Source organism: Engystomops pustulosus, chromosome 3 (assembly GCF_040894005.1).
Source record: "Engystomops pustulosus chromosome 3, aEngPut4.maternal, whole genome shotgun sequence".
NCBI classification, from domain to species: Eukaryota; Metazoa; Chordata; class Amphibia; order Anura; family Leptodactylidae; genus Engystomops; species Engystomops pustulosus.
In genome coordinates this window covers 128,667,382-128,694,465 of record NC_092413.1, presented here as the reverse complement: position 1 = coordinate 128,694,465, position 27,084 = coordinate 128,667,382, and the positions used below count along the sequence as shown (strand labels likewise).

Sequence of the window (27,084 nt, the reverse complement as noted above, 5' to 3'; positions counted from 1 at the left end):
TTTGTTTAGAAATGCAATTGGTGCATCAGAGTTTCTCTCAATCACATGTGCACAATGCAAAACTTGTGGTGCATTTTCCCAATCACAAGCATTTCAGTGTAAACAAGATTCTACTGGGCCCTGGTGCAAATTTTGGATCAGGGCCTCCATATACCTAAACTTTCACTGCCACACATGCCCTGCACATTACACTTGAGAATACACATACATGTTACACAGAATTATACTCATAGAACCATACTCTTTATATACCTTATATGTAGTGTCCAGCACATTCCCTTATTCCAGCAGCCCTGTTAATGAAATGTCCGCAGAGACCCCCTTAATGAAATGTCAGCAGAGATCCCCTTAATGAAATGTCTGCAGAGACCTGCTTAGTGAAATGTCAGCAGAGCCCCCTTAATGAAATATCAGCAGAGACCCCTTAGTGTTATGCTTACAGCAGCCCCCTTAATTAAATGGCAGCAGAGACCCCCTTAATGAAATGTCAGAAGAAGCCCCCTTAATTAAGTGTCCGCAGAGGTCCCTTTAAAGAATTGCTCATAGCAGCCTCCTTAATGAAATGTCAGCAGAGAGCCCCTTAATGAAATTTCAGCAGAGACCCGCTTAATGAAATGTCAGCAGAGACCCCCTTAATGAGCTGTCAGCAGAACCCCCCTAATGATATGTCAGCAGAGACCCCGTTAATGAGATGTTAGCATACGCCCCCTTAATATTTCAACAGAGGCCCCCTTAATAAAATTTTAGCAGACGCTCCCTTAATGAAACCCCCCCCCCCCCACAAAACTCCGTACTCACTTCACCCAGTGATCCCATGGCTTCCTCTTCTCTCTGGTAGTAGAGAGGGCAGATGCACAACCATCCGTGCACTGTAGCCGCACACACTGTTGGATGCGGCGGTAGCGCTGCGGATGCCATCTTCAGTGTGCGCAGGTATGGCACATAGACTTGTATCTGCCTGCCTGCTCTGGTATTTTAATCAATAAATCAGTGATCCAATTGTATGAATGTCAGACTACGGGCCAGGTCCATCGCCGGGCCTGGTCGCACCTGCTGCAACCGCGATCATTACGCCACTGACTCCACTGTGCTGAAATTGTGTTCCTAAACGTAATTCGAATGCAGCCTAAAGCAGTTTTTTTTTAATCTAAAGCTAGCAGTGAATCATTGGAGAGACTCCACCTGGGTCCAGTGCTGCTCTTTACTAGTGATGTGCTGGTGGTTGTGGGCAGTGGCCTTAGCTTGATGGCACCAATAGTAGGCATTGCACTGAGAGTGCCTAGGGCAGCATCAACACAAATACGGCCCTACTATTGCCAAGAGATAATTAATGCTAAGGATTTCAGGAAAAAATTAGAGAACTTGCCATGTCTGGCAACCACCCACAATGCACTGTTAAGCTCATTGATATACTGTTTGAAACTGATTCTCTTTAACCACTTGTGGAAGAAGCCTTTTTCAATACCGGGTTTTTGTTTTTTACTCCCTGCATTCTAAAATCCATATCTTTTTATTTTTAGGTTTTCAGAGCCATAAGAGGGCTTTTTAGCCATAATAAAAACTAAGCGAAAGTAGATTCTTGCAGTCTGCTTAGATAAAAATATCTGTACTGTAGATCAACTATAAAATTTTCCTTTTAAACAGAAAAGCACTTAACCAGGAGGAGAGCATCCTACATTCAAACCAAAATCCATATGGAAGGTTTCAAAACTGCAATGTGTTTCGGGATTCAACAGACCCTTTTCCAGGCTGTTTATGGTTCAACAGTAGTTTGTCTGTTTTGAACATGCTATGTGTGTAATAACTGATAAAGTCACAATTATTGTAGTGCATATACAGAAAAATGAACATTTTGAGGGCAATAGTTCATGCAACAATCAGGGTGCTGTTCAACTCGGATAACTATGGAAATGTAGAATAAAAATTAGATGGCCAAACAGGGTCAACAGTAACTGCGGAACATGGAACAACAAATAGTGAGACAGACAACAACCAAACGAAAAAGAAGGGGGGTGTTTCAATGAGATATCGAACTGGAACATATTGGGTGCGGTTATCCATTTGTCAGGGTATGACTACTGTCCACCACAGAAGAGGAAGTGCCAGCAGTCAACCAGGTGGTACCAGGAACACATCAAATGTGCCATCATTGCCAGCTCATAACTCATCCATATGTCTAATTTAGTTTTTTAAATTTAATAGCATTTTTATTAAAAAATGGAAAAGTCTATTTTTATAATTTGTAGTACATATTTTTTTTAATTTTCAAATGAACTCAAAATGAAGATTATTAATTCATTCGTTATTTTGTTTTGGTCGTTTTGCAATATAATATGTATAGTCTCGGGCAAATAGGGAGACTATGGCGGTGCTTTTTGTAGTGTAGTGGGGGGGGGTCATTATATGGGGAAATGTGAATGTATTTTTATATATAATTATGTATTTATATTTTTTGTGAATGTGTGTTTTTACTTTATATGTCCCCCATGAGGTCAGAAAAGATATGTAAGGGATATTTTTCAACTTTTTTTTTACATTTTTCTTTATTCTTTTACAAGTTTTCCCCTGTAACTGGGGCATCTATAAGTTCCAGGAAGAACTGACTAGCTGTCACCGGTGATGCTGATCAGAGCTGTACTGGGTCTAATAAGACCCAGCAGCTCTGATTAACTCTTTAAACCAGGCGGTCACGTGGTCACGCTAGCATGGAAGCAGTAAAAAACTGCAGTACAAAACTTTAGACGTCCCTGCAGACTCCGGACTACATAAGCGGGCGGCCTGAGAAGAGTTAAATGTCTTAAAACAACAACAACAACAAAAACAACTAATGACAAAACTGTATAAACCACTGTGATTGTACTGACCCAAAGAACAAAGGAGGTGAAACACCCCTGCCAATACATAGGCAGGCTAGTAGTTGCGATCAGCGCCCCCTCCAGGTCAGGAGCATTTGGGGGGAGTTGCGAACCCTCTATGAAGGTTCTAGAGCAGGGGTCCCCAAACTCGTCCCCGCAGGCCACATGACCGTTTCTAACCGGCGCCTGATGTTTGGAGCGCCAGCACCAGGGCCTTGCGCCCTTTGACAGTCGGGAAGGGGCTTCCATCCGTCCGGACAGGAAGCTCCTGCCCGTCACTGTATAGTGCTCGATGCGGCTGGAAACGGCCGCTCGAGCACTATTACTGTAGCGATGTGGCCGGAAGACCACCCCAGCGCACATCGCTCTGTGAATTAGGATGCGCGGCCGCGCACCCCTTCCTGCCCGGGCGCAGCAAAAAGATAGAAGAAGCGCGGAGGTTGAGGTGAGTACACCTAAAACGGCAAGAGAAAGATTGTGGCGGCAGGGGGCCGTAATATATATAACATTAATTATCAGGGGCAGCATAGGAAATAATTAGTTATGAGTGGCAGAATAGGAAATAGTTAATTATTAGGGGCAGCATAGGAAAGAATTAATTATGAGGGGCAGAACAGGAAATAATTTTGAGGGGCAGCATAGGAAATAATTAATTATTAGAGGCAGTATAGGAAATAATTATTAGTGGCAGTATAGGAAATAATTAATTATGAGGGGCCGAATAGGAAATAATTAATTATGAGGGGCAACATAGGAAATAATTAGTTATGAGGGGCAGAATAGGAAATAGTTAATTATTAGGGGCAGCATAGGAAATAATTAATTATGAGGGGCAGAACAGGAAATAATTTTTAGTGGCAGTATTATTAGTGGCTCATAATTAATTATGAGGGGCAACATAGGAAATAATTAGTTATGAGGGGCCGCATAGGAAATAATTAGTTATGAGGGCAGAATAGGAAATAATTAATTACAAGGGGCAGCATAGGAAATAATTAGTTATGAGGGCAGAATAGGAAATAATTAATTATGAGGGGCAGCATAGGAAATAATAAAAGGTGTGGGGCAGCATAGTAATTAATTAATGGTGGGGGGCAGCATAGTAATTAATGGTGGGGGGGCATAAGAAATAATTAATTATGAGGGGCAGTCTAGTAATTAATGGGGGGGAGCATTATTCAATAATTAATGGAGAGGGGTTCCAGTATATTTAATTAATCGACCCATTAATTAATTAATTGGGCCAATATATAAAAATGGTTCACAAGGGGGTGCAGCATATTAAATAATTAATTGAGGGGGTCCCAGTGTATTACGGCCCTCCAACGGTCTCAGAGGGACAGTGAACGGCCCCCTATGTAAAAAGTTTGGGGACCCCTGTTCTAGAGCCTGGACATTATGTAATTGCAGCTGTAGCCTATGTCTGGAAAGGCAATAGTTAAATGGGTACAAGTTGTTATCCAATTATTTGGCTGTATTGTAAACTGGAGTGTGATTGGAGAGCTGCTACCACCTGACCTGGGGGAGTATAAAACCCATGTGCAGGGGGAGCACATGGTCTTAGTTGGTCTAATCCCAGAGTGAACAGAGAGTCAGTGCACAGCACACCTTCAGTGCTGTCAAAGAAACCGATCCCAGGAACTGAGTCAGGAGACTCTAATCCAGAGCTTCAGCTTCCACAGTTTGGACGCAGCTCCATCTAAATTCTCCCCGCCTGCATCTGCCATCAGGCTGGTGAGCTATTCCTGCGGACTACTCTCCATGACCACTCCAGTACCAGAATCCATATCTGCTGTTTGACCATTTTGGCCCATTGCCTGCTACCTGTTGTTCAATAAAGAACCGAGAGTTGATTTGCACAAAATTGCCTCTGTCTGATCCCTGGATATGGCTGCCACCACCAAGGGCTCCCCATCCATTACGAAAGGACTTATCTATCCTACAGACACGCAGGAGTTGCCCAAGGGAGAACCAGTACATCAGCCTCTCCCTCCATATTTCTTACACACACCACCTGCTGGAGACCTGCCAGGTTGCAGGACAGCCATCCCGTCCCCATACCAAGCACAGTGACATCAGCGCGCCCTCAGCTGAAATCGCCAGCCATTGTGGTATTCTGGGCCCCAAGAAAAGGCTAGGCCCCGGTGGGGGATGTTGCAGGGGCATGTTATATGATCCACATAGCAAAAAGTTATAAATACAAAGCTTGCGAAAATATAGCTATTACGTTTTTAAATCAAAGCTTTTTTCCAGCCTCATACATCTCTGTAAATGGGAAAATAAAAAAGTTATAGCTTTTGGAAGAAGTGGAGTAAAAAGCAGAAACACAATAACATAATAGGAGTCCTGTAAGGTTTAGTATGACACAAGGTCCATATTTCTACTTGCACCAGTAGAACCACCATGGCCCAGTTCTGTGTAACATGGGAAGAACTTCTAGAGATTCTGAATGAGTCTGCTCTATAGTGCAACCAATGTTATTGGGGCACAAGGGGAAGAAAGTCTGGTACCTTGCATATGCTACACATTCCTACCACTGTGAAATAAACCTAAGTACTATAAATAATAGAGGCTCCTGAAGGTTCACTACAGGCATTCTTATCCTCTCTATAACATGTACAGACAATTAATTAATTAATATAGCAGGGTGTATTCAACAACAACCCTCCCTAATAAAAGTGGTATGCTCCACCAAGCAACCATTACAGCAGCAGGTGGACAGAGCACACATCAGTGAGGTGAGGGGATTATCTATTCCTCTGTCTGTCAGGGAAATTTAACTCCTGAAACATCTAGAAGTAGAATATAAAATGAGAAATCTTATCTATATAGAGCACAACATTGAGGGGAGAGAGGGATCTTCTTACCACATGAGCCTGACAGGATGTAGTAACCATGTCATGGAGGGAGGAGACATGCTTACCACATGATGGGGCTGTCATGTAGAGAGGGATCTGTATATTACACCAGCCTGTCATGTAGAGAGGGATCTGTATATTACACCAGCCTGTCATGTAGAGAGGGATCTGTATATTACACCAGCCTGTCATGTAGAGAGGGATCTGTATATTACACCAGCCTGTCATGTAGAGAGGGATCTGTATATTACACCAGCCTGTCATGTAGAGAGGGATCTGTATATTACATCAGCTGTCATGTAGAGAGGGATCTGTATATTACATCAGCCTTTCATGTAGAGAGGGATCTGTATATTACACCCGCCTGTCATGTAGAGAGGGACCTGTATATTACATCAGTCTGTCATGTAGAGAGGGATCTGTATATTACACCAGCCTGTCATGTAGAGAGGGATCTGTATATTACATCAGCCTGTCATGTAGAGAGGGATCTGTATATTACACAAGCCTGTCATGTAGAGAGGGATCCGTATATTACATCAGACTGTCATGTAGAGAGTGATGCTTATCTTACGCCAGCATGTCATGTGGAGGGATCTGTATATTACACCAGCCTGTCATGTGGAGGGATCTGTATATTACATCAGCCTGTCATGTAGAGAGGGATCTCTATATTACAACATCCTGTCATGTAGAGAGTGATCTGTATAATTACACCAGCCTGTCGTGTAGAGAGTGATCTGTATATTACACCAGCCTGTCATGTAGAGAGGGATCTGTATATTACACCAGCCTGTCATGTAGAGGGATCTGTATATTTCACCAGCCTGTTATCTACAGAGAGATCCTTATATTACATCAGCCTGTCATGTAGAGAGGGATCTGTATATTACACCAGCCTGTCATGTAGAGAGGGATCTGTATATTACACCAGTCTGTCATGTAGAGAGGGATCTGTATATTAAACCAGCATGTCATGTAGAGAGGGATCTCTATATTACACCCGCCTGTCATGTAGAGGGATCTGTATATTTCGCCAGCCTGTTATCTAGAGAGAGATCCTTATATTACATCAGCCTGTCATGTAGAGGGATCTGTATATTACACCAGCCTGTTATCTAGAGAGAGATCCTTATATTACATCAGCCTGTCATGTAGAGAGGGATCTGTATATGACACCAACCTGTCATGTAGAAAGGGATCTGTATATTACACTAGCCTGTCATGTAGAGAGGGATCTGTATATTACACCAGCCTTTCATGTAGAGAGGGATCTGTATATTACACCAGCCTGTCATGTAGAGAGGGATCTGTATATTACACCAGCCTTTCATGTAGAGAGGGATCTGTATATTACACCAACCTGTCATGTAGAGAGGGATCCTAATATTACATCAGCCTGTCATGTAGAGAGGGATCCTTATATTACATCAGCCTGTCATGTAGAGAGGGATCTGTATATTAGACCAGCCTTTCATGTAGAGAGGGATCCTTATATTACATCAGTCTGTCATGTAGAGAGGGATCTGTATATTACACCAGCCTGTCATGTAGAGAGGGATCTGTATATTACACCAGCCTGTCATGTAGAGAGGGATCTGTATATTACACCCGCCTGTCATGTAGAGAGGGATCTGTATATTACACCAGCCTGTCATGTAGAGAGGGATCTGTATATTAGACCAGCCTTTCATGTAGAGAGGGATCCTTATATTACATCAGTCTGTCATGTAGAGAGGGATCTGTATATTACACCAACCTGTCATGTAGAGAGGGATCTGTATATTACACCAGCCTGTCATGTAGAGAGGGATCCTTATATTACATCAGCCTGTCATGTAGAGAGGGATCTGTATATTAGACCAGCCTTTCATGTAGAGAGGGATCCTTATATTACATCAGTCTGTCATGTAGAGAGGGATCTGTATATTACACCAGCCTGTCATGTAGAGAGGGATCCTTATATTACATCAGCCTGTCATGTAGAGAGGGATCTGTATATTAGACCAGCCTTTCATGTAGAGAGGGATCCTTATATTACATCAGTCTGTCATGTAGAGAGGGATCTGTATATTAGACCAGCCTTTCATGTAGAGAGGGATCCTTACATTACATCAGTCTGTCATGTAGAGAGGGATCTGTATATTACACCAGCCTGTCATGTAGAGAGGGATCTGTATATTACACCAGCCTGTCATGTAGAGAGGGATCCTTATATTACATCAGCCTGTCATGTAGTGAGGGATCTGTATATTAGACCAGCCTTTCATGTAGAGAGGGATCCTTATATTACATCAGTCTGTCATGTAGAGAGGGATCTGTATATTACACCAGCCTGTCATGTAGAGAGGGATCTGTATATTACACCAGCCTGTCATGTAGAGAGGGATCTGTATATTACACCAGTCTGTCATGTAGAGAGGGATCTGAATATTACATCAGCCTGTCATGTAGAGAGGGATCTGTATATTACATCAGCCTGTCATGTAGAGAGGGATCTGTATATTAGACCAGCCTTTCATGTAGAGAGGGATCTGTATATTACACCAGCCTGTCATGTAGAGAGGGATCTGTATATTAGACCAGCCTTTCATGTAGAGAGGGATCCTTACATTACATCAGCCTGTCATGTAGAGAGGGATCTGTATATTACACCAGCCTGTCATGTAGAGAGGGATCTGTATATTACACCAGCCTTTCATGTAGAGAGGGATCTGTATATTAGACCAGCCTTTCATGTAGAGAGGGATCTGTATATTACACCAGCCTGTCATGTAGAGAGGGATCCTTATATTACATCAGTCTGTCATGTAGAGAGGGATCTGAATATTACATCAGCCTGTCATGTAGAGAGGGATCTGTATATTACATCAGCCTGTCATGTAGAGAGGGATCTGTATATTAGACCAGCCTTTCATGTAGAGAGGGATCTGTATATTACACCAGCCTGTCATGTAGAGAGGGATCTGTATATTAGACCAGCCTTTCATGTAGAGAGGGATCCTTACATTACATCAGCCTGTCATGTAGAGAGGGATCTGTATATTACACCAGCCTTTCATGTAGAGAGGGATCCTTATATTACACCAGCCTGTCATGTAGAGAGGGATCCTTATATTACATCAGCCTGTCATGTAGAGAGGGATCTGTATATTAGACCAGCCTTTCATGTAGAGAGGGATCTGTATATTACACCAGCCTGTCATGTAGAGAGGGATCTGTATATTAGACCAGCCTTTCATGTAGAGAGGGATCTGTATATTACACCAGCCTGTCATGTAGAGAGGGATCTGTATATTAGACCAGCCTTTCATGTAGAGAGGGATCCTTACATTACATCAGCCTGTCATGTAGAGAGGGATCTGTATATTACACCAGCCTTTCATGTAGAGAGGGATCTGTATATTACACCAGCCTGTCATGTAGAGAGGGATCTGTATATTACACCCGCCTGTCATGTAGAGAGGGATCTGTATATTAGACCAGCCTTTCATGTAGAGAGGGATCCTTACATTACATCAGCCTGTCATGTAGAGAGGGATCTGTATATTACACCAGCCTTTCATGTAGAGAGGGATCCTTATATTACACCAGCCTGTCATGTAGAGAGGGATCCTTATATTACATCAGCCTGTCATGTAGAGAGGGATCTGTATATTAGACCAGCCTTTCATGTAGAGAGGGATCTGTATATTACACCAGCCTGTCATGTAGAGAGGGATCTGTATATTAGACCAGCCTTTCATGTAGAGAGGGATCTGTATATTACACCAGCCTGTCATGTAGAGAGGGATCTGTATATTAGACCAGCCTTTCATGTAGAGAGGGATCCTTATATTACACCAGCCTGTCATGTAGAGAGTGATCTGTATATGACACCAACCTGTCATGTAGAGAGTGATCTGTATATTACACCAGCCTGTCATGTAGAGAGGGACCTGTATATTAGACCAGCCTTTCATGTAGAGAGGGATCTGTATATTACACCAGCCTGTCATGTAGAGGGATCTGTATATTACACCAGCTGTCATGTAGAGAGGGATCTGTATATTACACTAGCCTGTCATGTAGAGAGGGATCCTTATATTACATCAGCCTGTCATGTAGAGAGGGATCTGTATATTAGACCAGCCTTTCATGTAGAGAGGGATCTGTATATTACACCAGCCTGTCATGTAGAGGGATCTGTATATTACACCAGCCTGTCATGTAGGGGTCCTTCTTACTACACCTGTAGCTGGCACAAGCACAAAGGGTTCCTGTGTCTGGCACACACTCATAGGAGCACCTATATCTTTTTCACACTCCTAGGGGTTCCTGTGGCTTTCTCACATTTGTTGGGGGTACTATCGCTGGCACTCACAAACACATAGGGGCTCCAGTGACTGGCACATTCTTAGGCTAGATTCACACACATGTATGGGGGACATATATACGGCCGACGTATGAATGGCCGATATACGTCCCCCATACACTTCTATGAGCTCACGGTACAGGAGCGGTATGGTGCAGCACACGTGCGGCACCGTACCGCTCCGTAGCCCATAGAAAGATAGGACATGTCCTATCTTTCTATGTGATACAGGGCCGTGCGCTGTATATGCCTATGGAGAGGGCCGGGGTGAGCTGCGCTCATTCCCTGCTCTTCTCCACAGCGCCGATGTATGCCCCATATACCCCGTGTGCATGTAGCCTTACAGAGACACCTGTGGCTTTCTCACACATGTAAGGTTACTTGTGACTGGCACACACATAGGGGTTCCTGTGGTTGGCACGTACTTGTAGGGGTACCTGTAGCTGCCACAAACATTGGGGTTACTGTTTCTGGCTAACACTTGTAGGGGAACCTGTCGCTGGCACACACACATAGAGGTTCCTGTGGCTGACACACAGTTATAGAGGCACCTGTGGATGGCACTCACACATAGAGGTTCCTGTGGCTGACACACAGTTATAGAGGCACCTGTGGCTGGCACAAACTTGTAGGGGTACTTGTAGATCGCAGACACTTATAGAAGCACCTGTGGCTGGCTAATACATGTAGGGGACCCTTGGCTGGCACACACACAGTGGTCCTGTGGCTGGCACACACATGTAGGGGTACCTGTAGCTGGCACACTCAGAGGCACCTGTGGCTGACACACAGTTATAGAGGCACCTGTGGCTGGCACACACATGTAGGGGTACCTGTAGATTGCAGACACTTATAGAAGCACCTGTGGCTGGCTAATACATGTAGCGGACCCTTGGCTGGCACACAGATAGTGGTCCTGTGGCTGGCACACACATGTAGGAGTACCTGTGGCTGGCACACACATGTAGGGGTACCTGTAGCTGGCACACTCAGAGGTTCCTGTGGCTGGCACACAGTTATAGAAGCACCTGTGGCTGGCGCACCCATGTAGGGGTACCTGTAGATCGCAGACACTTATAGAAGCACCTGTGGCTGGCTAATACATGTAGGAGACCCTTGGCTGGCACACACATAGTGGTCCTGTGGCTGGCACACACATGTAGAGGTACCTGTGGCTGGCACACACGCATAGTGGTTCCTGTGGCTGGCACTCACTTATAGAAGCACTTGTGGCTGGCACTCACACGTAGGGGCACCTGTGGCTGGCACACACTTATAGAAGCACCTGTGGCTGGCACACATTGGGGGCACTTGTGGCTGGCACACACATGTAGGGGCACCTGTGGCTGGCACACACATGTAGGGGCACCTGTGGCTGGCACACACATGTAGGGGCACCTGTGGCTGGCTTACACTTGTAGGGGCACCTGTAGCTGGCACACACATAGTTTCCTTGCACATTGCTGGTGTTGAGCCTATACATATTGGTGTAGTCAATAGTAGTCATATGTATTGTGGTACAATCACTCCTCCCCTTCCTGTGACCCCGATGGTCAGAACAGAACAGATGCAGTTGGTGAGGTCAGCATGCCACTAAACCTGATGATAGTGGTTAGATATCATGTCTATTCTGTTTTACAGGAGAATATGATGGATATGCAAAGCTCTCTTCAGATGACAGCAAAAGTGGCTTTGGCAATGGCGATTATACGGAATAAACCAGAAGGAATGAGCAGCCGGCAGTACACGGAAGAACTGGCCAAAAGTCTGTCCGATCAAGGGGTGAACCTGAAGGTGAAGGTAAAGGAGCTCGAGGCTGAAGTCTTACATTTGCGGCAAGAACTACTTTTACACAGGATTCACAAGGAACAAGTAATGGAAAATGGTAAATAACCAAGGACCATTGCTATAATTTAGTTTATTAACTTTCTTGTATATTAACGATTTGGAACGACTGACTGTTCTGCTTCTTGGTGCAGTGGGAGGATAGAGATGGAAAATATGGAAACAGTTGGAGGAAGGGTAAAGTCTCTCATGCCTTGTGGGTGTATACGTTGGTCAATGTACCCCTGATATTGACATAAAATTACTTTTTATATTCCAAAACTGTACGTAATTCATATAAGGCATGGAGAATCTTCCGTGCCATAACAGGATGGTTGCCAGATGGCAGGCTTGACAACTTTCTGTGCTTTGCTTACATGTATTTCTAATTATAGATATAACATTTTAACCCTGCACTGCTTCTAGGAGGGAAGAACTATGTAAAGGAGCACTATACACAAATCCCTGAATGGGAATCGCCCATTCACCAAATTCACCAATTTTTACCTAATTAGACTACCAGCCCCCTCAGAAAGGGTATATCACATATATTATACTATAAGACAATACATAATTCTTGTCCGTTTAACTATACATATTGGTTCTATGGTACTGAGAAATAGGTGGGAACAGAATTTTTATATGGTGTTCGCATCCCCAGATAATTAACTGCCTGTATCTCTGGTTCTGTAGCTAACAGAACCGCAAGCCTGATACCATTTGAAAGAGTATATTATTAAAAGTTTAATAATAAGGCTTTAATATCTAATGTGACATTCCATCTGTCAGAAAAAAAGGGAAAAGACGTCAGCTCACCCTGATGATGTATTTCATAGCACCTGGAACCATCCGAGCATGGGATCACTCCGGCTTGGAGAGGTATAAAATATAAAACGAAAAACACGATCCAGCTTCAAAGGATGCAACAGGAATCCATATAAAATTTTCAAGGCTTTATTCCATCTCTTTAAAAACCATAGATTCGGCCATGGGATACAACAGCATAAATCGTCACAGCATGAATCGTCTACGCGTTTCAGGTGTTAGACACCCTTAATCATGACTAACCTTGCAACGTGTTTTCCGGTCATATAAACCAAATGCACTAGGTCACATGACCAGATGCAATCAATTGCAAATGTGTTAAAAAAACTACAAAGACATTGAACATCAAGGCATACATAAAATAAGAAAATACAACTTGAAACATGGAAATCTGGAATGCAGAATGGTGATTAATAATGACATATCATATCTAATCTTTTATTCATCCCTTTTGGAATTCTAGTGTCAAGGGTGAAGATCCAGTATGTTTTGCGGTTCAAAAGTTTCCGCCTATGGTCTCCACCCCGCACTGGTTTCCACACCCTTTCAATGCCGGTAAATACAAAAGAACTGCAGTCCCCATTATGCACCACTTGGAAATGACGAGATGCCATCGATACATTAACTGTGTTTACATTTGTGGCCTCAAGCAAATGTTTTCTGATGCAAACCTTTAAAGGACCTCCAGTACAACCCACATACTGCACATTGCATGTTTTACACATGATAACGTAAATCACATTTACGGTGTTACAATTTATAAAATTACCAATATTATATTGCATGTTCGTGCTGCAAGAATGGATAGTTTTTGAAGAACTTGCAGCAGAGACACACATTATGGCCACACTTGTAAAACCCTTTCGTAGACAACCAAGTGTTCTTAGGTTTCTCAGAACTGGAGGAAAAAAGGCTGGGGGAAAGAATGGAACCCAAAGTTGGGGCTTTTCTAGACACAAAATTAACTCTATTTTCCAAAATTTTTGACACACTTCTATCCGTGTGTAATAAAGGTAAATATCGTTTAACAATACCTACGATGTCTTTGTATTGATTGCTATATGTCGTAGAGAAAGTTATTGTTGTCTCCTGTGATGCACGGTTTTTCCCAGAATTTTTATTTTTGTTTTTGTATACAAGGTCCTCTCTATTTATGTTACCTACAATATGTCGTGCTCTGTTTAACATCCAATTCGGATATTTTCTTTTGTGGAGCTTGTTGCACACCTTTTTACTTTCCAACTCAAAAAAGGTATTATCTGAGCAATTACGTTTAGTTCTTATTAATTCCCCAATGGGGATATTTTTTATGACATGTGGTGGGTGACAGGATGTTGCCTCTAGAATGGAATTAGTGGCTGTGGGCTTCATGTATGGAGATATATGCACAACTCTGTCACCTCTAAGACTGATGTCCAAAAAATTGATAACATTTTTATTATAACTAAATGTGAATTTAAGATTCATATTATTCTCGTTAATATAGTCGACAAAGGCAGCTATACCCTCCCATATCAGGAGGAGATCGTCGATATAACGACCATACCACCTGATATGGGATAGACACAGGTTGGCAGAGGAGAAAAGGAATAATTCCTCCCAGTAAGACATGTATATGTTCGCCAGGGAGGGAGAACACCTCCCCCCCATGGCTGCTCCACACTTTTGGATGAAAAATCTTTTGTCAAAAAGAAAGTAGTTATTTTTAAGCAAGAAATTCACTTCACTTGCACAGAATAGTTGCTATATTTCTCTAAATGGTAACCTAAAGATGTCAAGACCATGTTGTGTTCTAGAGAAGGATAAAGACCAATTACATCACATGAGAGCCAATATGACACAGAATTATTCCAGGGATGACCATTCAAAAGAGAAACTACATGTTTCGTGTCTTTGAGGAAGCTGGGTAGGGAAAACACCAAGGGTTGCAATAAGTGGTCAACCCACATGCTAAGTTTTTCACTGACCGACCCTATACCTGCTACAATGGGTCTCAAGGGGGGAGGGAATATTTCCTTATGAATTTTTGGGAGGGAGTGAAAATGGGGACCACCGGATTTTTAACCAGTAGATATTGTGCTATTTTTTCAGAGATGGCACCCACTTCCACTCAAAAGTTTCTCCAACAAAACCTGGATGTTTCTAGTAGGGTCATGGGAGATTTCTCTATATACAGAAATATTTTCTAATAACTCAAAGTTTAATTTTCTGTATAATCCTGCATTGATAAGAACAATTCCCCCACCCTTATCCGCCTGGCGGATCAGTAGGTCACTATTGTTTTTTAGTTCTTTTAATGCTAATTTAGACTTAAATGAGAAATTCCCATTGCATAACGATTTCCCTTCTACAACATTCCTATTTAACGCTACTAAATCTCGCTCAATTTTATCCTGAAAATCATTTAGTATGTCTGGACGAGACTGTATGGGATAGAAGTCAGGATTAGACATTTTAAAGGTAATGTTAGGATCAGAAACGGCATGTGTAAAATCACAATTTTCCCCCTCTAGTTGTCTCAGGGTAACTAAATGTAATTGGTCCTGGAAAGAATTCATGTTAACATTAAGACTTAGTATATCACCGCTAGATGTATTTTCACTTATATTAGTATCACAGAGTGTGTCATCAGTAAGCATTACATGATCAAAATGACTATGCAACGTAATGGCTCTTGCAAACTTATTGACGTCCAATAGTGTGGAAAATAGGTCAAAATTACATGAGGGAAAATAACCCAAACCCTTGGACAACACTGATATCTGTTCTGAGGATAATACATAACTGGACAGGTTATACACTGGAACCTCTTCTATTTTTGTTGTCTCAAGGGATACCGTTTTTTTATGTTTGAGTCTGGCTCTCCTCCGTTTTTTGGAGGTCTGCTCTTTTTATTATTATTTGCACCACTCAAATTGGCACCCTTCTTTGGGGTTGGGGGGTTGGGGTTTTGTGTGAACCCCACCGATGAATCCGAAAAGTCCTCCGATGTTGCTGGGGATGACATCTCAACGTCTGAAAAGCTAACTTTGCTTTCAGAACATTTTTTCCATCTGCATCCTATAAAAGTGACTCATCACAGGCAAATATGATTCTTCTCTGTTTAATTTCACATGACTTTGATGGAAATTATAGAATGGACAATTTATACATGAGGGTGGTAAAAGTTTATATTTGGCCCTGTGTTTATACTGCATGTTATAAAAATATGCTTTTACTTAATATATGACAATTTTTTATCTTAAATTTATAAAACCTTGGAAATGGTATTATAATTCTTATATGCATTACAGTAGCTTGAAAGGTCATGTTCATAGAGTTATAAGGGATAACGGGGCTCATTTACTAAGGGTCCGGATCGCGCATTTTCGCCGGGTTTCCTGAAAATTTCCGATTTACGCCAAATTACCCCTGGATTTTGGCGCATGCGATCGGATTGTGGTGCTTCGCCCCCAGCTTTCACGCGTCAGAAATGGGGGGGCGTGGCCATCGGAAAACCCGACGGATTCGGAAAAACCACGGAATTTTTTAAAAAAATTTGTGTCGCAAGAATAGCACTCACATACACCGGGACGAGGCAGGTGAACTCTGGCGGACTTCAGCGCAGCAGCGACACCTGGTGGATATCGGGCGCACGACCTTAGTGAATCCCGGCAAAACCCAAATCAACGTCGGACAACGTGCCGCCGGATCGCAAATGGACCAGGTAAGTAAAAGAGCCCCAATGTGTTTGCTACAGGGGTTGTTGGTCCTAGCTGCACAAAGTATACAGTGAGCTCCCTCTATTGATGGGTGCAGATAACCACCATGTTACCTTCAAATTATTGGTGTTAATCTAGCACCTGGTGCAAATTTCCTTAATTAACTGACAAATAGAGATGGGCAAGTCTTTTCGAACGAAGTGGAATTCGGTCCGGATTTCAGGGAAAATGCTTTTCTCCTTTATTTTTGCGCGAGCACAATGGGGCAGATTTATCAAGCAGTCTGAAAGTCAGAATATTTCCAGTTGCCCATGGCAACCAATCACAGCTCAGCTTTCATTTCACCAGTGCTCATGAATATTTTAAAGGGGAGCTGTGATTGGTTGCCATGGGCAATTGGAAATATTCTGACTTTCAGACTGCTTGATAAATCTGCCCCAATGGGTTACATGGGACAGAGAACTCTGGGAAGAAGAAAGGAACACCCTTGATCACATGTGCAGACCTGTAAGCCAATCAGCGACCGGCAGGCTTATGTGATGTCACACAGCCCTATAAAAACAGGCGGCCATTTTCAATCGCGGCACTTGACACTGTATGTGCTGTTTTAAGTGTCTAGCTCCTTGTACTGTACTGTGCTGTAGCGATTTCTGCTCCAATCCTAGGGTGTCAGTTTTGGGGGATCTGTATACCCCAAATAGCAGGGGTTTTTTTTTGTTGCTGAAACGCATAGGAAGAAATTTGTGTAAAACCCACATAGTTTCTAGAGTGATTTCTGCTCCTATTCCAGGGTGTCAGTTCTTCTGTATACCCCAAATTTAAATTTTTTTTTGGTAGATAAAGTAAATCCGTGTCAAATCTACATAGTTGATTAACCAATACCCAGACAGAAAGGTGGCAGGTGGAGCAGGCAGAGGTCACAGCACAGTAAGGGAATGTTGCAGCAGGAGTCAGTCTGTGAGGCCAGGACTGCTGTTGTCCTCTAGCGGCATTGTGTTGATCAACAGCCCATTGTTGTTGATTGGTTGACTAGGTCATCCACTTCCTCCCAAATAACATCTGACAACCCCAGCCAAGAGTCTGTGAGTTCGTCAGATACAACCCTTAGTTGGCATGGCCCAGGAGCAGGTAAGCGGCGCTCACCTGTCCTCAACCATCCTCTGTCCTGTTCATTTCCCTCAGCCAGAGATCTACTAGGTGGTCTGGGCTCAGCGCCACTATACAGCGTGGATGAATTCTTTAAGGACAGTCAGCAGCTGTTTGGCAGTGAAGAGGTAGGGCATCCATCCACTGCTTTGTGCAGTAGGCGGGAATGTAGAGAGTGGCATGCGAGGTTATGTTGCACTTGCAAATAGTCAGGCTGTGCATACTAAAACCGTTGATAATAGCAGTGACAGGGAAATACAAATCGATAATGATGTAGCCGATCGGAGTTGGGAGCTGGGTGAAGCCAGGGATTCATCTTGATCGTCGAGAGATGAGCGTGTCAGCTTGTGAAGCAGGGAGGAAGTCGCTATTGTGGGGGTGGGTCAGCAGGGTGGCAGCAGTGCGAGGACGGGAGCCAAACGGCCGTGAGGTACAAACCACGCTTTGCAGGTCCAAGTAAGCAGTGGCACAGGGGCTCAGCGAGGCAGTGGTGTTAGTAGTCACTCAGTGCAGAGTGTTGACAGTAAAGTCACAACCTCGACGGTATGGCAGTTTTTTGTTATGACAGCAGAGGAGCCAAGTGTGTGTATGTGTAGAATCTGCGGGCAGAAAGTGAAGCGTGGCCAGGGAGCTATCCTTGGCACCACGGCCCTGCGTCGACGCATGCAGCGTCACCATCCAATGGCCTGGGAGAAACGTGGCTCAGATGTGGAGGTTCATCCTGCCGCCACAGCAGCAGCACCTAGTGGCACACATACCAATTCAGCCAGTCAAGGCTCCAGCACCTCTGCCGAAGGGAGCTGTTTATCTTTGACATCATCTCCCGGTCCAGATGCTCCTGCTCATCGCTACGCATGGTACCAGCAGTCGTTGAGCCAGGCGATTACAAAGAGACAACTGTTTGCGTGCAGCCATCCTCAGGTGCACAAGCTGACCGTGCCCATGTTCAATTTGTTGGTACTGCAGTCCCTCTCTTTCCAAGTCGTGGACTCTCTACCCTTCAGAGAACTAATGGCTTGTGCCAAACCAAGGTGGAGAGTTCCAAGCTGCAATTTTTTTTCCAAAAAGGCAGTGCCAGCCCTTCACCAATATGTACAACAGAAGGTGGGCCAGTCCTTGAGCTTATCAGTTTCTTCCAAGGTGCACGGCAGCGCGGACATGTGGATCTGTAACTATGGTCAGGGCCAGTACATGTCCTTTACAGCCCACTGGGTGAATGTGCTTCCCGCCCAGCCACACCAACAATTTCCACAAGAGACGGCGCTTTCTCCTCCACGTTGTCAAACTGCTGCTCCATCATACCACATGTGCAGGGTACAGCGGTGTCACCAGGTTTTACACCTGGTTTGCCTGGGCGAACAAAGTCACACAGGGGAGGAACTGCTTCGAGCCATGGTGACAGACAATGGGAGGAACATGGTGTCCGCGATGCACCGAGGAGGGATGGTCCATGCGCCCTTCATGGTGCACGTGTTAAATCTGGTTGTCATCAAGTTCCTGAAGTCTTCCACCTGTTTGCAAGACATTCTAAAAATGTCCAGGACACCGTGCATGCACTTCAGCCATTCTTACAAAGCCAAGCACACCCTCCTCGAGTTGCAGCGTCAGAACGGCCTCCCCCAACATAGTCTGATACGCGAAGTTTCCACCCGTTGGAATTCCAGCCTCCATATGTTAGACCGCTTGTATGAACAGAGTAAAGCCATTAATGTTTTTTTGATGATGCAAGCAGACCTGAGTACTCCCCTGTGTAACTTTGATGTCAGCCACTGGCAGCTCATGTGTGACACCTGCGTTTTGCTCAGGCCCTTTGAAGAGGCCACGTTATTGTCAGTCGCTAAGATTGCGGGATGAATAACTTCATTCCACTGCTTCATGTTCTGGAACACAAGCACAGTCTGGTGAAATCAGTGGTTTTTCCACTCAGGTGACAAGAGAGGAGTAGCAGGAGCATCCGGAGGAGATAGAAGACGAGGCAGATGATCCAGAAGCACTGTTGCAGTATACAGTGGAGATGGAGGCCAGGAGTCCCTCAGAGTCACTTACGCAGATGGCCCGCAGGATGCTGCTTTGCCTAATTAGTGACAGCCGAATAGTCAACATCCGGCATAGGGATGAGTTTTGGCTCTCCACCCTTCTGGACCCTCACTACCGGTCAAAAATGAGTGACTTTTTTCCAGCTGCCAAGAGGGAGGAACAACTGGTGTACTATAGAGAAATGCTGTGCAGACAGTTGGCTGCTGCCTATTTGCGCCATTGTCCATCCTCTGTCATGTCTGACCGACGGATTCGGTCACGTAGTACTGCCATGGCTGCTGTGGGGAGGGAGGGGGAGCATCCTCACCCGCCTAGTGAGGAAGGTAGCTGCCACCAGCAGCAGCTGGACATGGAGCAGACCCTGCCTGGTGGCCTTCTTGGATGGCACTTTACCACCCCAGGTAGAGGATCCCCTGGACTTCTGGGCAGCCAAACTTGATGCATGGCCGCAACTTGCGGAGTTTGCAGTAGAGAAGCGGTCCTGCTCGGCCAGTAGTGTGGCAACAGAGTGGGTGTTCAGTGCGGCGGGGGCGTTACCCCAAGGAGAACCTGCTTGTACACCCGTAATGTGGACAGACTGACCTTTGTCAAGATGAATCGGGTTTGGATCGGCCAGGATTTCAACACACCAATGCCTTATGCATCTAATTAGATCAGCCATGACGTTTCCCCCAAACGTTGAGAAATGAGTCTGAATTCTAACTATCTGCCTCAGCCACGATTCTGATGCTGCCGCCCGCCTGATGCCACATATCTACTGCCAGTTGCTCCTTCTGCCTCCCACCATTCCAGGGACTGCAATTGTCACCCGCCTCCACACTGTCATTCTGCCACTCTGTGGCTTACCATGTTGCTGCCACCTCCACACTCTGTAATTGTGCCACTCTGTGGCCTATCATGTTGCCGCCACCTCCACACTCTGTCATTGTGCCACCCTGTGGCCCCCCATGTTGCTGCCAGCTAAAAAATGTGTCATTGTGCCAGTCTTTGACCTCCTGCTGCTGCTTCTGATGCTGCCACCTCCACACTCTGTCATTGTGCCACTCTGTGGCCTCCCATGTTACTGCCAGCTAAAGAATTTATCATCATGCCACTCTCTGACCTCATGCTGCTGCTGGTGCCACCTTTGTAGTTCTTTTTTGGCAAAGACATAATAATTTCAGGAAAATATATTATGCATGTGGCGCCTCTAATATTCAAATTTAAATTGAAAATTTCAACTTCAAATTAACTTCAAACTTCAAATTCGTTTCAAACTTCAAATTCGTTTTAAACTTCGTCATTGTGCCACACTGTGGCCTACTATGTTGCTCCCACCTAAAGAATTTGTCATTGTGCCACTCTCTGAACTCATGCTGCTGCCGCCACCTCAACTACTGTCATTGTGCCACTCTGTGGCCTACCATATTGCTGGCACCTAAAGAATTTGTCATCATGCCACTCTCTGACCTCATGCTGCTGCTTCCATCTCCACACTTTGTCATCTGCTGCCAACTAACCGCTGTCTCCCTGGAATACCCTATGATGTCCATAATGCTGTTTTGCCTCCACCACTCTATGACGTTGCCACTATGTCTGGTTTTCCCCTTCATTTCATCTGTCAGAAGGAATGAAAAGCTTCAGGATTGATAGCCAAAAGCAGGAGTGGATACAGAACATAGAGGACACGCAAATATCCCATTTACTGATCATCTCTGTTTTGGATCCACTCCTGTTTGTTTTTGCCTTTAGCAATACTAATGATTGATTCTTGACCAATTGAAAGCGGACACTGACTGATGAAATGAAGGTGACGTCAATGCAAATTTACTTCCATCACCCTCTGCACTCTTTTGGGGGGTTTCTACATGTATCCGTGTTTAACAGAACAGGTTTTGTAGTAATCTATGGAATCATCTGATGCCAGTGTAAAAAGAGTGCACTCTTTGATGTTGTAGTGGGATCTTTGCCCTCAGCTCAGTCCTTTCGAGCTGGCACAGACGTTATCTTGTCAGGCTGCGTTCCTGCTTCACTTATTTCTTCAAGTTGGCGCCTGTAAGTGTCCATGGAATTGAAGAGTGAAGCGATTCTAAGAGCGGCGGCTGTCATGTGCATGTCATATTAAAACACAGCATTGTTTGAAGACCAAACCACGCTCCCTATGCATATTTAAGCATGGCACAATGTTCTACAGGCTCTCTGCAGCCAGGAAATACCTGTTTTTTAATGTGATTCGTCATGATTCAATTTGAGACAAATCAAATTTTTTCAAAGAATTCGGTGAATCGGGTCAAACCGAATTTCAACAAATTCGCCCATCTCTACTGACCAACCCTATTTAACTGGCAGCCCAACTTTCCAGTTTGCACTGACTGTGCAACAATGGTGGTCCATAGTGACTAAAATCCTCCGGCAGCAGGTTGTACCAAGGGGTGACCCTATAATCCATAGCCATAGACTGCATACTATAGCCCCCACCAACCTCCATGACTGGAACAGAGGACATCATTAAAAGTCTTTTTTTAGAAGAATGCTGACTCTAACCCTGTGGATAGAAGTATCAGTGGAAGGTGCTGTGGGTGATGTGTGATGGGGCCTTTAAAATACTCTTTATATTACATTGTTTAAAATGAGTACATTTCTGAAAGGACAAATACAGAAAACAGGTAATGACAGTTTTTTTGTAGTGATGTTTTCTTCCGTGTATTCTAAGAGCTGTAAACAATTTTTCAATATCTTTATTTTTGTATGTGAATGTCCTTCAAACTCTTCTTTCATTTGTGTTCTGCCCGTTTGTTGACCCCAGACTGTCTTGTATTAGCATGCATTGTTTTTGTGAGGTTTAAGATGTGTTATGATCACTGTTTACTTGACCTCATCTGAAAACGACTTGCAAAGGACAAATATTACACAAGCTAGAAATGTGAAGAATGACTAGGGAAACCCAAGAGCTGGGGAAGATAAAAAATGATTTTCTTGTAGAAGTCAGATAATACAATAGCCAGGGATACTGTATTCTTGATGCTAAATGAATAAGAAACATCACTTCACTTGTACAGTAGGTAAAGGAGACATCACAGGCCATAATGACATTAAACTGAAAAACAGAGGAGGTCTCATAAAATTAAAGGGATTGTATGAGAATAAATAAATTCTTGCCGCTACTGTCCATATTTTTGGGTGGTAGAAAAGAATATATTTTTACACTTTGCTGTTTTTTGCCATTGCATCGTTTATTAAATGGGGTAATAATTTTAATTCTTCACAGATGTGGTATTTTGGGTCACAGCGATGCCTACTTTGGTAGATTTATCATTAGGCAGAATCTTACTCCAGGGTTTAAAGGAAATCTACCACCAGGATAAAGAATTGTAAACCAAGCACACTGACATACTGGTGAGTGCCCCTCTGGCAGGTTCAGCTTTTCTTTTAGCTTCTTAGGACCTTGTTTTTGCAATAAAAAGGCTTCACAAATTATACAAATGAGCCCCCGGGGCTCCAGACTCTATAGATGTCAATGGACCTTGGTGCCCCGAAGGCTCATCTGCATAATTTTTAAAACCTCTTTTTCTTAAAAACAAAGGCATACGAAGCTACAAGAAGAGCAGCTTCTGCTGTAGTGGGCACACACCAGTATGTCAGTGTGCTTGGTTTACAATTCTTTGTCCTGGTGATAGATTTCCTTTAAAGAATGACTTAATATTTATTTAGCTTTCTTATAGACAGCTTGATAAATGTGGCACATGTGGTGTTAATGTCTGTATTGGATATGCAACATTTTGGTTAAAAAGTCACAAATTTGGCACACACAACGTTTTCCTACGCCACTAAGGACAGTAAATTTGGGCCTAAATTTGCCACTTTTGTAAAGTCACACTTTCTGAAGGTGTCTGAAATGAAATGTGGAGCAAGCTAGAAAAAAGTTGCAGATTTGGCGCAAATCAGTAGATACAACAATTGTGGGACATGTGAAGACTTGTGTAACTGCATTGATACTTCACCCACTGAGTTTATGACTTTATTTACAGGCAGTACCCCTACTTAAGGACACCTGACTTACAGACGACCCCTATGACCTCTGGTGAAGCTCTCTGAATGCTTTACTTTAGTCCCAGACTGCAACAATCAGCTGTTAAGTGTCTGTAATGAAGCTTTATTGATAATCATTGGTCCAAATACAGCCAAAAACTTTGAAACTCCAATTGCCACTGGGGAAAAAAAAAATTTGGCTGGATCTACAATGATAAAATATACAGTTTCGACTTGCATACAAATTCAACTTAAGAACAAACCTATGGAACCTATCTTGTATGTAACCCGGGGACTACCTGTATATGTGTGTTTTAGGGAAAACACATTTTTATTTTAAGGGAACCAGTAATCAGCAATTGTCCTAGTAAACCACTACCAGTATGTTGTCAAACAGCTTAATACCTTGTAGTACTCCCAGTACACCACACCCAGTGTGGTGGAATCATCCAGAAAATCATCTTTGAAGTGAGATGTGAATTGGTAGTATAAAGTCAAGGAGGAGGAGAGTTTAAAACTGTAGTCTCTGATCGTCTCCTCCGCTGTGATTTACATCAGGCCTTGGGCTTCAGGAGATCTGGTTAGTGATGTCTCTGGTTGCAGGACATTCAATCTAATAAAGAGAGAGCTTTACTTCACTGTTAAACTCTCCTCCTCCTTGACTTCAAAGTGAGATGTAAACTGGTTGTATAAAGGATCTGGATGATGCCACCACACTGGGCCATACAATCTACAGAGACAGTCAAACAGACTGGTGGAAAATTATCTTTGCAAAATGTATCTAATCTTTATGGTCGCCTTACAGCCATTGCAAATCAAATCACAGCCTTGCTTTTTCTTTAAGATAAAAAAACAGCAACTGCTCAGTATTCTTCATGTGTGATGATAAAGGTTATAAATGTGACTTGGGTGTCATACAATGATTGTCAGTTTGAAATACTGTAGTGCTTAAATGTTTTTTGAGATTATTTTTCCTTAAAATGTCATTAATATGTTTATATTTTTCTTTACAACTTTCAGCAAACATTAGTTTGACACCAGATCTGCAGGAACGTACAGGGGATCTGGAACCAGTGAACCTATTACAAGATGATTCAGGATGTGATATTTCTAATGAAGATGGGGTGGACGCATTGACAGCATCTCAGAGTTCTAACAACTGTGACCAAACGTGCAGAAATCTGTCATTTTCTGCATCTCCTTTAAATCATCTTCCAATTATAAAGAGCTTTTCATTTGGGGAGGAACAGCTGTCTAACCAGATACAGTTTCTTAATCATCTTCTTGGTCTTGGAAAACTGACAACAGCACAAAGCCATGTAACAGATTTTACAAAGTTTGGAAATGACTGCACTGTGGTAACGGATTCAGTTTCTGGATTATTGAATGGTTTACTTAGCTTTTATAAAAATCCTAAACCATCTGTTTTAAGAGTTCAAACAGAAGCCTTTAAAACTATAACAAACCTCCTTACTAATTCACACCTGCCCAAAAATATTTTCCAAGTGTGCATGAACAGTTTAGAGGATTTTGAAAGGCGTCTAATCCAGAGCATTTTATCAAATGACAGCATTGACCGGGTAAGTGATTCTGTTATTATATATACTGTATCGTGTATAATTTATGCGAAAATATTGATCAGAGAGTTTTCTGGGTACATAAAGAACATGCCTAGAACTTTAAAACAAAGCAATTGAAACCTGTCGAGCACAGGCTATGCATTGGTAGGACACTGGAAGGGTTCCTATGGCACCGGCAATGTACTGTAATGGAGGGAGCCTGGTAGAACCACAGAACTATGGCTGTAATGCACAGCTGAGATTCTGCTGAAACTCCTGGGGTCATAGTTTACTCTAATCCTGTCCGTTTAACCACTAAGGTGCCATGGAGAGCCACTATGACATTTAAAGGGAACCTGACATTTAAAGGGAAACATTACCACTTCAAAGCAGTTTTCAAAGTATATTAATGTTTGGCTGGTTAAAGCCAGAAAACTGCATTTAGTCACCAGAGTCCCTGTGTGATCATAATAATTATCTCCTCTCCCCTCTTTTAGCTCTCACCCTCTCCTCCCTCCCTCCTTCCAACAGACGTGTGCTGACAGAGATTTGCTAGGAGCACAGGGTCAGCTAACAACTGCATATGGGAGTGAGGAGGGATGGAAAATGAGAGGAGATAATGATGATGATAACAACGGGTCTCGGATGCTCCTGTGACTCATGGCTGGCAGGGAGCAATGTATAAAAGTGAGTAGCATCATTTATGTTTATTATAAAAACAAGGAACCTGTCAGCAAAAATTGACTACCACTACTAGGATTTTGTCATGTAGTGTAATACCATCCCGATCATGTTTCTTTCATGGTCCAGTGTGGTGGCATCGTTTAGGAAATCTACTTTGAAGTCACGGAGATGGAGGGTTTTATTATTTTAGAAGGTCTGATTGCTGGAAAACAAAAGCTGCAATGATATTACAGTCATGTAAAAAAGGGGTTAGAAGAAAGTTTTCTCATAAAGTAGTCCTAATCTATGTTAAAGAACATTTAATGCTAATGTAATTAATTATACTTATGTGACTGGGAAAGTGCTATAAATAATGATTTTCTTTGAAGTTTGATAAAGCTGTACTTAGAAATACTGTCCCAATCTCTTCTAATCACTTTCTTATAAGCGATTATTTCTGTAAAAGCTAGCCTGAATATGCGGGATACATTGCACTGAGATCCTTAGGGGGTGAACAATGTAATAAAACAGACGTAATCCTTTATATTTCATATTTCTGCCTTTTAGAAAAAACTCCAGTGTAGCATAAAATCAATGCTTTCCACCGTATTGAAATATAACTCTGCAGCCTGAGCCGACATACATTTTTAAAAAGTATATATTATTCTACTACTGGACGGTGTATGTTCTTTCCTCTGATTTGTAGACTTGTCACTGGAGCTGCTCTAAAGGCAAAGAAAAATGGCAGATTATCTTTAAAGAAATGATTATTTATGTCTCCATGAAAATAATTTCCTGACAGTCACAAATGTGTTATCCTGGTGCTTCATGAATGAGCATGACAGCACTACTGGCATTGTATCTGATCTGTGCTAGGATACCTTGTATTAAGTCATCGTGAAATTTTACGTCCCTTATTATGGTAGCATTGAGAGTATTACTACAAATCTAGTCTTTTTCTTAAAGGAAATATATCATCAAAATCCAGCATGATAAACCAGGGACACTTACTAATAGATCCTGGCATCATGACTGTGGTGAGGTGATCATCTTATATTTGTTGGCTTCCTTCCTTCTCAAATCCACTTTTTAAATTATGCTAATGAGTCTGAAGGGCTCTGGGGGCGTTACTAGAGCCCCCTCATTGCAACAGATTCACAGGCTGTTACAATGGCAGAACATGTCTAGCCCAACCCCCTGCTCTCTCCCTTCTCCCTCTGCCTGCAGTAGCAGAAAGTGCAGGGTTAGGGGAGA

The 27,084-nt window shown here is 43.1% G+C and overlaps 1 protein-coding gene across 1 annotated transcript in view; it reads left to right on the top strand.

Moving 5' to 3' along the window:
• The first annotated feature begins 5,553 nt into the window (after positions 1-5,553).
• Positions 5,554-27,084, top strand: part of MEI4 (meiotic double-stranded break formation protein 4) — an 86,151-nt gene continuing 64,620 nt past the window's right edge. Inside the window, exons 1-3 of the mRNA XM_072139553.1 lie at positions 5,554-5,593; positions 11,709-11,952; positions 24,629-25,188. Of these exons, the coding sequence (XP_071995654.1) occupies positions 11,715-11,952; positions 24,629-25,188 (798 nt within the window). The 5' untranslated portion in view covers positions 5,554-5,593; positions 11,709-11,714. The remainder of the gene's footprint in view (positions 5,594-11,708; positions 11,953-24,628; positions 25,189-27,084) is intronic.